Source organism: Petromyzon marinus, unplaced genomic scaffold (genome assembly GCF_048934315.1).
Source record: "Petromyzon marinus isolate PM22_M1 ecotype Great Lakes invasive population unplaced genomic scaffold, UKy_Petmar_22M1.pri1.0 PM_Scaffold_229, whole genome shotgun sequence".
NCBI lineage: Eukaryota > Metazoa > Chordata > Hyperoartia > Petromyzontiformes > Petromyzontidae > Petromyzon > Petromyzon marinus.
The window spans coordinates 77,703-91,518 of record NW_027423201.1 but is presented as its reverse complement, the minus strand read 5'-3'; the positions used below and the strand labels follow the sequence as shown (position 1 = coordinate 91,518).

Genomic DNA, 13,816 nt, shown 5'->3' with positions numbered 1-13,816 from the left:
TCATCACCACCATCATCACCACCATCACCACCATCATCATCATCATCACCATCATCACCACCATCATCACCACCATCATCACCATCACCACCACCATCATCATCACCACCATCACAACCATCATCACCATCATCACTACCACCATCACCATCACCACCATCACCACCACCACCATCACTATCCAGCTCGTGGCTGAGTCTAAACTCGGATGGACTCGTCCTTGCCACAGGAACGTGGACGCGTCCGGGAACTCCGCGTGGAGGTTCATCATCGGGGTACAACGTGAACACTCCACCTCTCCCACCTCCTCCTCCTCCTCCACCTCCTCCTCATCATCATCTTCACATTCATCATCATCATCATCACCCAGCGTGCACGAGATAACCACGGTAGCTGAGTCCAGGACTACTGAGACTTCATCCACAGCCGGTCCCCCTCAGGGTAGCTGAGTCCAGGTCTACTGAGACTTCATCCACAGCTGGTCCCCCCCACAGTAGCTGAGTCCAGGACTACTGAGACTTCATCCCCAGCCGGTCCCCCCCAGGGGAGCTGAGTCCAGGACTACTGAGACTTCATCCCCAGCCGCACGTCCACGGTAGCTGAGTCCAGGCCTACTGAGACTCCATCCCCAGCCGGTCCCCCCCAGGGTAGCTGAGTCCAGGCCTACTGAGACTTCATCCACAGCCGGACCCACCACGGTAGCTGAGTCCAGGACTACTGAGACTTCATCCACAGCCGGTCCCCCCAGGGTAGCTGAGTCCAGGACTACTGAGACTTCATCCACAGCCGGACCCACCATGGTAGCTGAGTCCAGGACTACTGAGACTTCATCCACAGCCGGACCCCCCAGGGTAGCTGAGTCCAGGACTACTGAGACTTCATCCCCAGCCGGACCCACCACGGTAGCTGAGTCCAGGCCTACTGAGACTTCATCCCCAGCCGGTCCCCCCCACGGTAGCTGAGTCCAGGACTACTGAGACTTCATCCACAGCTGGTCCCCACCATGGTAGCTGAGTCCAGGACTACTGAGATGTCATCCCCAGCCGGTCCCCCCAGGGTAGCTGAGTCCAGGACTACTGAGACTTCATCCCCAGCCAGTCCCCCCCCATGGTAGCTGAGTCCAGGCCTACTGAGACTTCATCCCCAGCTGGACACTCACGGTAGCTGAGTCCAGGCCTAATGAGACTTCATCCCCAGCCGGTCCCCCCCCATGGTAGCTGAGTCCAGGACTACTGAGACTTCATCCACAGCTGGTCCCACCCACGGTAGCTGAGTCCAGGACTACTGAGACTTCATCCACAGCCAGTCCCCACCACGGTAGCTGAGTCCAGGCCTACTGAAACTTCATCCCAAGCCGGACCCACCACGGTAGCCGAGTCCAGGACTACTGAGACTTCATCCCCAGCCGGTCCCCCCCAGGGTTGCTGAGTCCAGGACTACTGAGACATCATCCACAGCCGGACCCACCACGGTAACTGAGTCCAGGCCTACTGAAACTTCATCCCAAGCTGGACCCACCATGGTAGCCGAGTCCAGGACTACTGAGACTTCATCCCCAGCCGGTCCCCCCCAGGGTAGCTGAGTCCAGGACTACTGAGACTTCATCCACAGCCGGACACTCACGGTAGCTGAGTCCAGGACTACTGAGACTTCATCCCCAGCCGGTCCCCCCCAGGGTAGCTGAGTCCAGGCCTACTGAGACTCCATCCCCAGCCGGTCCCCCCCAGGGTAGCTGTGTCCAGGACTACTGAGACTTCATCCACAGCCGGACCCACCACGGTAGCTGAGTCCAGGACTACTGAGACTTCATCCACAGCCGGTCCCCCCCAGGGTAGCTGAGTCCAGGACTACTGAGACTTCATCCACAGCCGGACCCACCACGATAGCTGAGTCCAGGACAACTGAGACTTCATCCACAGCTGGTCCCACCCACGGTAGCTGAGTCCAGGACTACTGAGACTTCATCCCCAGCTGGTCCCCCCCAGGGTAGCTGAGTCCAGGACTACTGAGACTTCATCCCCAGCCGGTCCCCCCCATGGTAGCTGAGTCCAGGCCTACTGAGACTTCATCCACAGCCGGGCCCCCCCATGGTAGCTGAGTCCAGGACTACTGAGACTTCATCCACAGCCGGACCCACCACGGTAGCTGAGTCCATGACTACTGAGACTTTATCCACAGCCGGACCCCCCAGGGTAGCTGAGTCCAGGACTACTGAGACTTCATCCCCAGCTGGTCCCCCCCACGGTAGCTGAGTCCAGGACTACTGAGACTTCATCCCCAGCCACACCACCACGGTAGCTGAGTCCAGGACTACTGAGACTTCATCCACAGCGACACCACCACGGTAGCTGAGTCCAGGACTACTGAGACTTCATCCCCAGCCGGTCCCCCCCAGGGTAGCTGAGTCCAGGACTACTGAGACTTCATCCACAGCCGGTCCCCCCCAGGGTAGCTGAGTCCAGGACTACTGAGACTTCATCCACAGCCGGTCCCCCCCAGGGTAGCTGAGTCCAGGACTACTGAGACTTCATCCACAGCCGGACCCACCACGATAGCTGAGTCCAGGACAACTGAGACTTCATCCACAGCTGGTCCCACCCACGGTAGCTGAGTCCAGGACTACTGAGACTTCATCCCCAGCTGGTCCCCCCCAGGGTAGCTGAGTCCAGGACTACTGAGACTTCATCCCCAGCCGGTCCCCCCCATGGTAGCTGAGTCCAGGCCTACTGAGACTTCATCCACAGCCGGGCCCCCCCATGGTAGCTGAGTCCAGGACTACTGAGACTTCATCCACAGCCGGACCCACCACGGTAGCTGAGTCCATGACTACTGAGACTTTATCCACAGCCGGACCCCCCAGGGTAGCTGAGTCCAGGACTACTGAGACTTCATCCCCAGCTGGTCCCCCCCACGGTAGCTGAGTCCAGGACTACTGAGACTTCATCCCCAGCCACACCACCACGGTAGCTGAGTCCAGGACTACTGAGACTTCATCCACAGCGACACCACCACGGTAGCTGAGTCCAGGACTACTGAGACTTCATCCCCAGCCGGTCCCCCCCAGGGTAGCTGAGTCCAGGACTACTGAGACTTCATCCACAGCCGGTCCCCCCCAGGGTAGCTGAGTCCAGGACTACTGAGACTTCATCCCCAGCCGGTCCCCCCCATGGTAGCTGAGTCTGAGTCCAGGACTACTGAGACTTCATCCACAGCCGGACCCACCACGGTAGCTGAGTCCAGGACTACTGAGACTTCATCCACAGCCGGACACTCACGGTAGCTGAGTCCAGGACTACTGAGACTTCATCCCCAGCCGGACCCACCACCGTAGCTGAGTCCAGGAATACTGAGACTTCATCCCCAGCCGCACGCCCACGGTAGCTGAGTCCAGCTACAACTACCACCACCTTTCTGGTGGTAGTGGGAGTTGTGGTGCTGGTTGTGGTGCTGGTTGTGGCGGTGGTTGCGTTGGTGATCCTTGTGGTGGTGGTGGTGATCCTTGTGGTGGTGGTGGTGATCCTTGTGGTGGTGGTGATCCTTGTGGTGGTGGTGATCCTTGTGGTGGTGGTGATCCTTGTTGTGGTGGTGGTGATACTTGTGGTGGTGGTGGTGGTGATCCTTATGGTGGTGGTCGTGGTGGTGATCCTTGTGGTGGTGGTGGCGCTTGTGGTTGTTTTGGTGATGGTGGTGGTGGTGATCCTTGTGGTGGTGGTGGTGGTGGTGATCCTTGTTGTGGTGGTGGTGATACTTGTGGTGGTGGTGGTGATCCTTATGGTGGTGGTCGTGGTGGTGATCCTTATGGTGGTGGTCGTGGTGGTGATCCTTGTGGTGGTGGTGGTGGCGCTTGTTGTTGTTGTGGTGATGGTGGTGGTGGTGATCCTTGTGGTGGTGGTCGTGGTGGTGATCCTTGTGGTGGTGGTGGCGCTTGTTGTTGTTGTGGTGGTGGTTGCGTTGGTGATCCTTGTGGTGGTGGTGGTCGTGGTGGTGATCCTTGTGGTGGTGGTGGCGCTTGTTGTTGTTGTGGTGGTGGTGGTGATCCTTGTGGTGGTGGTGGTCGTGGTGGTGATCCTTGTGGTGGTGGTGGCGCTTGTTGTTGTTGTGGTGGTGGTGGTGGTGGTGGTGATCCTTGTGGTGGTGGTGGTGGTCGTTGTGATGGTGATCCTTCTGGTGGTGGTGGTGCTTGTGGCGGTGGTGCTGGTTGTGGTGGTTGAAATGGTAATCCTTGTGGTGGTGGTGGTGGCACTTGTTGTGGTGGTGGTTGCGTTGGTGATCCTTGTGGTGGTGATGGTGCTGGTTGTGGCGGTGGTGCTGGTTGTGGTTGTGGTGCTGGTTGTGGTGCTGGTTGTGGTGCTGGTTGTGGTGCTGGTTGCGTTGGTGATCCTTGTGGTGGTGGTGGTGGTGCTGGTTGTGGCGGTGGTGCTGGTTGTGGTGGTGGTTGTGGTGCTGGTTGTGGTGGTGCTGGTTGCGTTGGTGATCCTTGTGGTGGTGGTGGTGGTGGAGCTGGTTGTGGTGGTTGAAATGGTAATCCTTGTGGTGGTGGTGGTGGCACTTGTTGTGGTGGTGGTTGCGTTGGTGATCCTTGTGGTGCTGGTTGTGGTGCTGGTTGTGGTGCTGGTTGTTGTGGTGGTGCTGGTGGTTGCGTTGGTGATCCTTGTGGTGGTGGTGGTGGTGGTGCTGGTTGTGGTGCTGGTTGTGGTGCTGGTTGTGGTGCTGGTTGTGGTGGTGCTGGTTGTGGTTGTGGTGGTGGTGGTGGTTGCGTTGGTGATCCTTGTGGTGGTGGTGGTGCTGGTTGTGGTGCTGGTTGTGGTGCTGGTTGTGGTGGTGCTGGTTGTGGTGGTGGTGGTGCTGGTTGTGGTGGTGGCGGTGGTGGTGGTGCTGGTTGTGGTGCTGGTTGTTGTGGTGGTGCTGGTTGTGGTGGTGCTGGTTGTTGTGGTGGTGCTGGTTGTGGTGGTGGTTGTGGTGGTGCTGGTTGTTGCGTTGGTGATCCTTGCGGCGGCTGTCGCGACCCGCCGGACCGGCGTCGCTGCGAGCGACCGCCTCCGGCCGCGGGGAGCCGGCGAGGCCGGGGGGGCCGGCGCGGGGCCTCACGGCAGGCCCCAAGCCGGCAGCGCCGGCAAACGCGCCGCCGAGTGGACGGTGCGAACCTTCACGGCACACGCCTCCCGGTGCACGGGGGGGCCGCTGCCGGGGCCGCTGCCGGGGCCACTGCCGGGGCCACTGCCGGGGCCGCCGGCTTCCGAGCAAGCGGCCGAATCGTCGTGGACGGAGTCCGAACCGCCGGGCTCCCTGGGAGACTTCGGCTCGGCGGCACCGGACGATGGGGAGCAGTTCGCCGACGCCGGCGGCAGCAGCAGCGGCGGCGTTTGCCCGGTGATGCGGAAGTCCCGGAGGTCGCAGGCCGGCGCCAACGGTCGCGACCGGTTCACCGCGTCGCCGGTGTCGCCGTCGTCGTCCGGCAAGTCGTCCGGCAAGTCGTCCGGCAAGTCGTCCGGCAAGTCCCCGTCCTCGTCGCAGAGGCCCAGCCGCCGGCGCCGACCGCCGGCGGCGCCGGCGTGCGGCTCGGACGACCGCCGGCGCCGCCAGCGGCGGCGGGGGGGGATGTGGCCGGTGACGTGGTAGGCCAGCGGGCACGGCTCGGCCTCGGGGATGCCCGTGGCCGAGCCGAGGCCGCCGGGGCCGCCGGGGCGGCGGTCGGCGAAGAACGCCACGGGGAACGGGGCGGCGGCGGCGAAGACACGCCGGGAACTTGGCGGCCCCGGCGGTGGCCCCGGTGACGCCGGTGGTGGTGGTGGTGGTGGTGGTAGTGGTGGTGATGGTGATGGTGGTGGTGGTGGTGGGTCGACGCCGGAGTCGCCGCCGGGCGGAGCGGCAAAGCCCGGGGTGGACGGTCGGCACGGCGCTCGTCCGGTGATGTGGAAGTTGCCGGGGTGGGACGGAGGCGACGACGGAGGCGACGATGGAGGCGAGGGCTGTGGCTGTTGTTGGTGTTGTTGTTGGTGTTGGTGTTGGTGTTGCTGGTGTTGTTGGTGTTGGTGTTGTTGTTGGTGTTGGTGTTGTTGTTGTTGTGGCTGTTGTTGTTGGTGTTGGTGTTGCTGGTGTTGTTGGTGTTGGTGTTGTTGTTGGTGTTGTTGGTGTTGGTGTTGTTGGTGTTGTTGTGGCTGTTGTTGTTGTGGCTGTTGTTGTTGGTGTTGTTGTGGCTGTTGCTGTTGTTGTTGTTGGTGTTGTTGTTGTGGCTGTGGCTGTTGTTGTTGGTGTTGTTGTGCCTGTGGCTGTTGTTGTTGTGGCTGTTGTTGTTGGTGTTGTTGTGGCTGTTGTTGGTGTTGTTGTTGTTGGTGTTGTTGTGGCTGTTGTTGTTGGTGTTGTTGTGGCTGTTGCTGTTGTTGTTGTGGCTGTTGTTGTTGTTGTTGTTGTGGCTGTTGTTGTTGTTGTCGCCGAGAGAAGATGTGGCGGGTTCCGTCGGACGCGCCTTCGACGGCCCCGGCACGTGGATGGTGGTGGTGGTGGTGGTGAGGAGGAGATTGCAGGAGCAGAGGAGGAGGAGAGGGAGAAAGTTGACGAGGAGGAGGATGAGGAGGATGAGGAGGAGGATGAGGAGGATGAGGAGAGGGAGGCCAGAAGGAGGTGGGGGTTTGGATGGAGGCCGTGGCGAGGGATGGGGTGGAGCGGTGGGCAGAGGAGCCTGGTGGTGGTGGTGGGGGTGGAGGGGTGGAAGAGGTGGGGGGTCAGGGTCTATCCACTGCTGGGTCATCGTCCGTGTGTTTGTGTGGAGTGTCACTGTGTGTGTGTGTGGAGTGTCACTGTGTGTGTGTGTGTGGAGTGTCACTGTGTGTGTGTGTGTGGAGTGTCACTGTGTGTGTGTGTGTGGAGTGTCACTGTGTGTGTGTGTGTGGAGTGTCACTGTGTGTGTGTGTGGAGTGTCACTGTGTGTGTGTGTGGAGAGTCACTGTGTGTGTGTGTGGAGTGTCACTGTGTATGTGTGTGGAGTGTCACTGTGTGTGTGTGGAGTGTTACTGTGTGTGTGTGTGGAGTGTCACTGTGTGTGTGTGTGTGTGGAGTGTCACTGTGTGTGTGTGTGTGGAGTGTCACTGTTTGTGTGTGTGTGGAGTGTCACTGTGTGTGTGTGTGTGGAGTGTCACTGTGCGTGTGTGTGTGGAGTGTCACTGTGTGTGTGTGTGGAGTGTCACTGTGTGTGTGTGTGGAGTGTCACTGTGTGTGTGTGTGTGGAGTGTCACTGTGTGTGTGTGGTGTCACTGTGTGTGTGTGTGGAGTGTCACTGTGTGTGTGTGTGGAGTGTCACTGTGTGTGTGTGTGGAGTGTCACTGTGTGTGTGTGTGGAGTGTCACTGTGTGTGTGTGTGTGGTGTCACTGTGTGTGTGTGTGTGTGGAGTGTCACTCTGTGTGTGTGTGTGGAGTGTCACTGTGTGTGTGTGTGTGGAGTGTCACTGTGTGTGTGTGTGGAGTGTCACTGTGTGTGTGTGGAGTGTCACTGTGTGTGTGTGTGTGTGGAGTGTCACTGTGTGTGTGTGTGGAGTGTCACTGTGTGTGTGTGTAGAGTGTCACTGTGTGTGTGTGTGGAGTGTCACTGTGTGTGTGTGTGTGGAGTGTCACTGTGTGTGTGTGTGTGGAGTGTCACTGTGTGTGTGTGTGTGTGGAGTGTCACTGTGTGTGTGTGTGTGGAGTGTCACTGTGTGTGTGTGTGGAGTGTCACTGTGTGTGTGTGTGGAGTGTCACTGTGTGTGTGTGTGGAGTGTCACTGTGTGTGTGTGTGTGGAGTGTCACTGTGTGTGTGTGTGGAGTGTCACTGTGTGTGTTTGTGGAGTGTCACTGTGTGTGTGTGTGGAGTGTCACTGTGTGTGTGTGTAGTGTCACTGTGTGTGTGTGTGGAGTGTCACTGTGTGTGTGTGTGGAGTGTCACTGTGTGTGTGTGGAGTGTCACTGTGTATGTGTGTGGAGTGTCACTGTGTGTGTGTGTGGAGTGTCACTGTGTGTGTGTGTGTGGAGTGTCACTGTGTGTGTGTGTGTGGAGTGTCACTGTGTGTGTGTGGAGTGTCACTGTGTGTGTGTGTGTGGAGTGTCACTGTGTGTGTGTGGGGTGTCACTGTGTGTGTGTGTGTGTGGAGTGTCACTGTGTGTGTGTGGAGTGTCACTGTGTGTGTGTGTGTGGAGTGTCACTGTGTGTGTGTGTGTGGAGTGTCACTGTGTGTGTGTGTGGAGTGTCACTGTGTGTGTGTGGAGTGTCACTGTATGTGTGTGTGTGTGGAGTGTCACTGTATGTGTGTGTGTGGAGTGTCACTGTGTGTGTGTGTGGAGTGTCACTGTGTGTGTGTGTGTGTGGAGTGTCACTGTGTGTGTGTGTGTGGAGTGTCACTGTGTGTGTGTGTGTGTGGAGTGTCACTGTGTGTGTGTGTGTGGTGTCACTGTGTGTGTGTGTGTGGAGTGTCACTGTGTGTGTGTGTGGAGTGTCACTGTGTGTGTGTGGAGTGTCACTGTGTGTGTGTGTGTGGAGTGTCACTGTGTGTGTGTGTGGAGTGTCACTGTGTGTGTGTGGAGTGTCACTGTGTGTGTGTGTGGAGTGTCACTGTGTGTGTGTGTGTGGAGTGTCACAGTGTGTGTGTGTGGAGTGTCACTGTGTGTGTGTGTGGAGTGTCACTGTGTGTGTGTGTGGAGTGTCACTGTGTGTGTGTGTGGAGTGTTACTGTGTGTGTGTGTGTGTGGAGTGTCACTGTGTGTGTGTGTGTGGAGTGTCACTGTGTGTGTGTGTGTAGTGTCACTGTGTGTGTGTGTGGAGTGTCACTGTGTGTGTGTGTGGAGTGTCACTGTGTGTGGAGTGTCACTGTGTGTGTGTGCAGTGTCACTGTGTGTGTGTGTGTGGAGTGTCACTGTGTGTGTGTGTGGAGTGTCACTGTGTGTGTGTGTGTGGAGTGTCACTGTGTGTGTGTGTGGAGTGTCACTGTGTGTGTGTGTGGAGTGTCACTGTGTGTGTGTGTGGAGTGTCACTGTGTGTGTGTGTGGAGTGTCACTGTGTGTGTGTGTGGAGTGTCACTGTGTGTGTGTGGAGTGTCACTGTGTGTGTGTGGAGTGTTACTGTGTGTGTGTGGAGTGTCACTGTGTGTGTGTGTGTGGAGTGTCACTGTGTGTGTGTGTGGAGTGTCACTGTGTGTGTGTGTGTGGAGTGTCACTGTGTGTGTGTGTGTGGAGTGTCACTGTGTGTGTGTGTGGAGTGTCACTGTGTGTGTGTGTGGAGTGTCACAGTGTGTGTGTGTGGAGTGTCACTGTGTGTGTGTGTGTGGAGTGTCACTGTGTGTGTGTGTGTGGAGTGTCACTGTGTGTGTGTGTGGAGTGTCACTGTGTGTGTGTGTGGAGTGTCACTGTGTGTGTGTGTAGAGTGTCACTGTGTGTGTGTGTGTGGAGTGTCACTGTGTGTGTGTGTGTGGAGTGTCACTGTGTGTGTGTGTGTGTGGAGTGTCACTGTGTGTGTGTGTGGAGTGTCACAGTGTGTGTGTGTGGAGTGTCACTGTGTGTGTGTGTGGAGTGTCACTGTGTGTGTGTGTGTGGAGTGTCACTGTGTGTGTGTGTGTGGAGTGTCACTGTGTGCGCGTGTGTGGAGTGTCACTGTGTGTGTGTGTGGAGTGTCACTGTGTGTGTGTGTGGAGTGTCACTGTGTGTGTGTGTGTAGTGTCACTGTGTGTGTGTGTGGAGTGTCACTGTGTGTGTGTGTGTGTGGAGTGTCACTGTGTGTGTGTGTGGAGTATCACTGTGTGTGTGTGTGTGGAGTGTCACTGTGTGTGTGTGTAGTGTCACTGTGTGTGTGTGTGGAGTGTCACTGTGTGTGTGTGTGGAGTGTCACTGTGTGTGTGTGTGTGGAGTGTCACTGTGTGTGTGTGTGTGGAGTGTCACTGTGTGTGTGTGTGGAGTGTCACTGTGTGTGTGTGTGTGGAGTGTCACTGTGTGTGTGTGGAGTGTCACTGTGTGTGTGTGTGTGGAGTGTCACTGTGTGTGTGTGTGTGTGGAGTGTCACTGTGTGTGTGTGTGTGTGGAGTGTCACAGTGTGTGTGTGTGGAGTGTCACTGTGTGTGTGTGTGGAGTGTCACTGTGTGTGTGTGTGTGGAGTGTCACTGTGTGTGTGTGTGGAGTGTCACTGTGTGTGTGTGTGTGGAGTGTCACTGTGTGTGTGTGTGTAGTGTCACTGTGTGTGTGTGTGGAGTGTCACTGTGTGTGTGTGTGTGTGGAGTGTCACTGTGTGTGTGTGTGGAGTGTCACTGTGTGTGTGTGTGGAGTGTCACTGTGTGTGTGTGTGTGGAGTGTCACTGTGTGTGTGTGTAGTGTCACTGTATGTGTGTGTGTGGAGTGTCACTGTGTGTGTGTGGAGTGTCACTGTGTGTGTGTGGTGTCACTGTGTGTGTGTGTGGAGTGTCACTGTGTGTGTGTGTAGTGTCACTGTGTGTGTGTGGAGTGTCACTGTGTGTGTGTGTGTGGAGTGTCGCTGTGTGTGTGTGTGGAGTGTCACTGTGTGTGTGTGTGTGGAGTGTCACTGTGTGTGTGTGTGTGTGGAGTGTCACTGTGTGTGTGTGTGTGTGGAGTGTCACTGTGTGTGTGTGTGTGTGGAGTGTCACTGTGTGTGTGTGGAGTGTCACTGTGTGTGTGTGTGGAGTGTCACTGTGTGTGTGTGTGTGGAGTGTCACTGTGTGTGTGTGTAGTGTCACTGTGTATGTGTGTGTGTGGAGTGTCACTGTGTGTGTGTGTGTGGAATGTCACTGTGTGTGTGTGTGTGTGGAGTGTCACTGTGTGTGTGTGTGTGGAGTGTCACTGTGTGTGTGTGTGGAGTGTCACTGTGTGTGTGTGTGGAGTGTCAATGTGTGTGTGTGTGGAGTGTCACTGTGTGTGTGTGTGTGGAGTGTCACTGTGTGTGTGTGTGTGGAGTGTCACTGTGTGTGTGTGTGTGGAGTGTCACTGTGTGTGTGTGTGTGGAGTGTCACTGTGTGTGTGTGTGGAGTGTCACTGTGTGTGTGTGTGGAGTGTCACTGTGTGTGTGTGTGTGGAGTGTCACTGTGTGTGTGTGTGGAGTGTCACTGTGTGTGTGTGTGTGGAGTGTCACTGTGTGTGTGTGTGGAGTGTCACTGTGTGTGTGTGTGGAGTGTCACTGTGTGTGTGTGTGGAGTGTCACTGTGTGTGTGTGTGGAGTGTCACTGTGTGTGTGTGAGGAGTGTCACTGTGTGTGTGTGGAGTGTCACCGTGTGTGTGTGTGGAGTGTCACTGTGTGTGTGTGTGTGGAGTGTCACTGTGTGTGTGTGTGGAGTGTCACTGTGTGTGTGTGTGTGGAGTGTCACTGTGTGTGTGTGTCTGGAGTGTCACTGTGTGTGTGTGTGGAGTGTCACTGTGTGTGTGTGTGTGGAGTGTCACTGTGTGTGTGTGTGGGGTGTCACTGTGTGTGTGTAGTGTCACTGTGTGTGTGGAGTGTCACTGTGTGTGTGTGTGTGGAGTGTCACTGTGTGTGTGTGTGTGGAGTGTCACTGTGTGTGTGTGTGTGTGGAGTGTCACTGTGTGTGTGGAGTGTCACTGTGTGTGTGTGTGGAGTGTCACTGTGTGTGTGTGGAGTGTCACTGTGTGTGTGTAGTGTCACTGTGTGTGTGTGTGTGGAGTGTCACTGTGTGTGTGTGGAGTGTCACTGTGTGTGTGTGTGGAGTGTCACTGTGTGTGTGTGTGGAGTGTCACTGTGGGTGTGTGTGTGGAGTGTCACTGTGTGTGTGTGTGGAGTGTCACTGTGTGTGTGTGTGTGGAGTGTCACTGTGTGTGTGTGTGTGTGGAGTGTCACTGTGTATGTGTGTGGAGTGTCACTGTGTGTGTGTGTGGAGTGTCACTGTGTGTGTGTGTGTGGAGTGTCACTGTGTGTGTGTGTAGTGTCACTGTGTGTGTGTGGAGTGTCACTGTGTGTGTGTGTGGAGTGTCACTGTGGTGTGTGTGTGTGTGGAGTGTCACTGTGTGTGTGTGTGGAGTGTCACTGTGTGTGTGTGTGGAGTGTCAGTGTGTGTGTGTGGAGTGTCACTGTGTGTGTGTGTGTAGTGTCACTGTGTGTGTGTGTGGAGTGTCACTGTGTGTGTGTGTGTGGAGTGTCACTGTGTGTGTGTGTGGAGTGTCACTGTGTGTGTGTGTGGAGTGTCACTGTGTGTGTGTGTGAGTGTCACTGTGTGTGTGTGTGGAGTGTCACTGTGTGTGTGTGTGTGGAGTGTCACTGTGTGTGTGTGTGGAGTGTCACTGTGTGTGTGTGTGTGGAGTGTCACTGTGTGTGTGTGTGTGGTGTCACTGTGTGTGTGTGTGGAGTGTTACTGTGTGTGCGTGTGGAGTGTCACTGTGTGTGTGTGTGTGTGGAGTGTCACTGTGTGTGTGTGTGTGTGGAGTGTCACTGTGTGTGTGTGTGGAGTGTCACTGTGTGTGTGTGTGGAGTGTCACTGTGTGTGTGTGTGTGTGGAGTGTCACTGTGTGTGTGTGTGGAGTGTCACTGTGTGTGTGTGTGGAGTGTCACTGTGTGTGTGTGTGGAGTGTCACTGTGTGTGTGTGTGTAGTGTCACTGTGTGTGTGTGTGGAGTGTCACTGTGTGTGTGTGTGTGGAGTGTCACTGTGTGTGTGTGTGGAGTGTCACTGTGTGTGTGTGTGTGGAGTGTCACTGTGTGTGTGTGGAATGTCACTGTGTGTGTGTGGAGCGTCACTGTGTGTGTGTGTGGAGTGTCACTGTGTGTGTGTGTGGAGTGTCACTGTGTGTGTGTGTGTGGAGTGTCACTGTGTGTGTGTGTGTGGAGTGTCACTGTGTGTGTGTGTGGAGTGTTACTGTGTGTGTGTGTGTGGAGTGTCACTGTGTGTGTGTGGAGTGTCACTGTGTGTGTGTGGAGTGTCACTGTGTGTGTGTGTGTGGAGTGTCACTGTGTGTGTGTGTGGAGTGTCACTGTGTGTGTGTGTGGAGTGTCACTGTGTGTGTGTGTGTGGAGTGTCACTGTGTGTGTGTGTGGGGTGTCACTGTGTGTGTGTAGTGTCACTGTGTGTGTGGAGTGTCACTGTGTGTGTGTGTGGAGTGTCACTGTGTGTGTGTGTGTGTGGAGTGTCACTGTGTGTGTGGAGTGTCACTGTGTGTGTGTGTGGAGTGTCACTGTGTGTGTGTGGAGTGTCACTGTGTGTGTGTAGTGTCACTGTGTGTGTGTGTGTGGAGTGTCACTGTGTGTGTGTGGAGTGTCACTGTGTGTGTGTGTGGAGTGTCACTGTGTGTGTGTGTGGAGTGTCACTGTGTGTGTGTGTGTGGAGTGTCACTGTGTGTGTGTGTGGAGTGTCACTCTGTGTGTGTGTGTGGAGTGTCACTGTGTGTGTGTGTGTGGAGTGTCACTGTGTATGTGTGTGGAGTGTCACTGTGTGTGTGTGTGGAGTGTCACTGTGTGTGTGTGTGTGGAGTGTCACTGTGTGTGTGTGTAGTGTCACTGTGTGTGTGTGGAGTGTCACTGTGTGTGTGTGTGGAGTGTCACTGTGTGTGTGTGTGGAGTGTTACTGTGTGTGTGTGTGTGTGGAGTGTCACTGTGTGTGTGTGTGGAGTGTCACTGTGTGTGTGTGTGGAGTGTCAGTGTGTGTGTGTGGAGTGTCACTGTGTGTGTGTGTGTAGTGTCACTGTGTGTGTGTGTGGAGTGTCACTGTGTGTGTGTGTGTGGAGTGTCACTGTGTGTGTGTGTGGAGTGTCACTGTGTGTGTGTGTGGAGTGTCACTGTGTGTGTGTGTGAGTGTCACTGTGTGTGTGTGTGGAGTGTCACTGTGTGTGTGTGTGTGGAGTGTCACTGTGTGT

At 56.2% G+C, this 13,816-nt stretch overlaps 1 protein-coding gene across 1 annotated transcript; it reads left to right on the top strand.

Annotated features, from left to right (window-relative positions):
* The first annotated feature begins 3,584 nt into the window (after positions 1 to 3,584).
* On the top strand, positions 3,585 to 5,619 carry LOC142922939 (uncharacterized). Its single transcript, XM_076063881.1, has 2 exons — positions 3,585 to 4,455; positions 4,501 to 5,619. The coding sequence occupies exons 1-2, from the start codon at positions 3,622 to 3,624 to the stop codon at positions 5,617 to 5,619; spliced, it is 1,953 nt and encodes a 650-aa protein (XP_075919996.1). The 5' UTR covers positions 3,585 to 3,621.
* The last annotated feature ends 8,197 nt before the right edge of the window (positions 5,620 to 13,816 follow it).

Bases quoted from the DNA above. Each gene is read 5' to 3' on its own strand.
- LOC142922939 (XM_076063881.1), top strand. From the start codon at position 3,622: ATGGTGGTGGTCGTGGTGGTGATCCTTGTGGTGGTGGTGGCGCTTGTG. The intron at 4,456-4,500 runs GTGCTGGTTGCG...GTGGTGGTGGAG, and splicing joins TTGTGGTGCTGGTTGTGGTG to CTGGTTGTGGTGGTTGAAAT.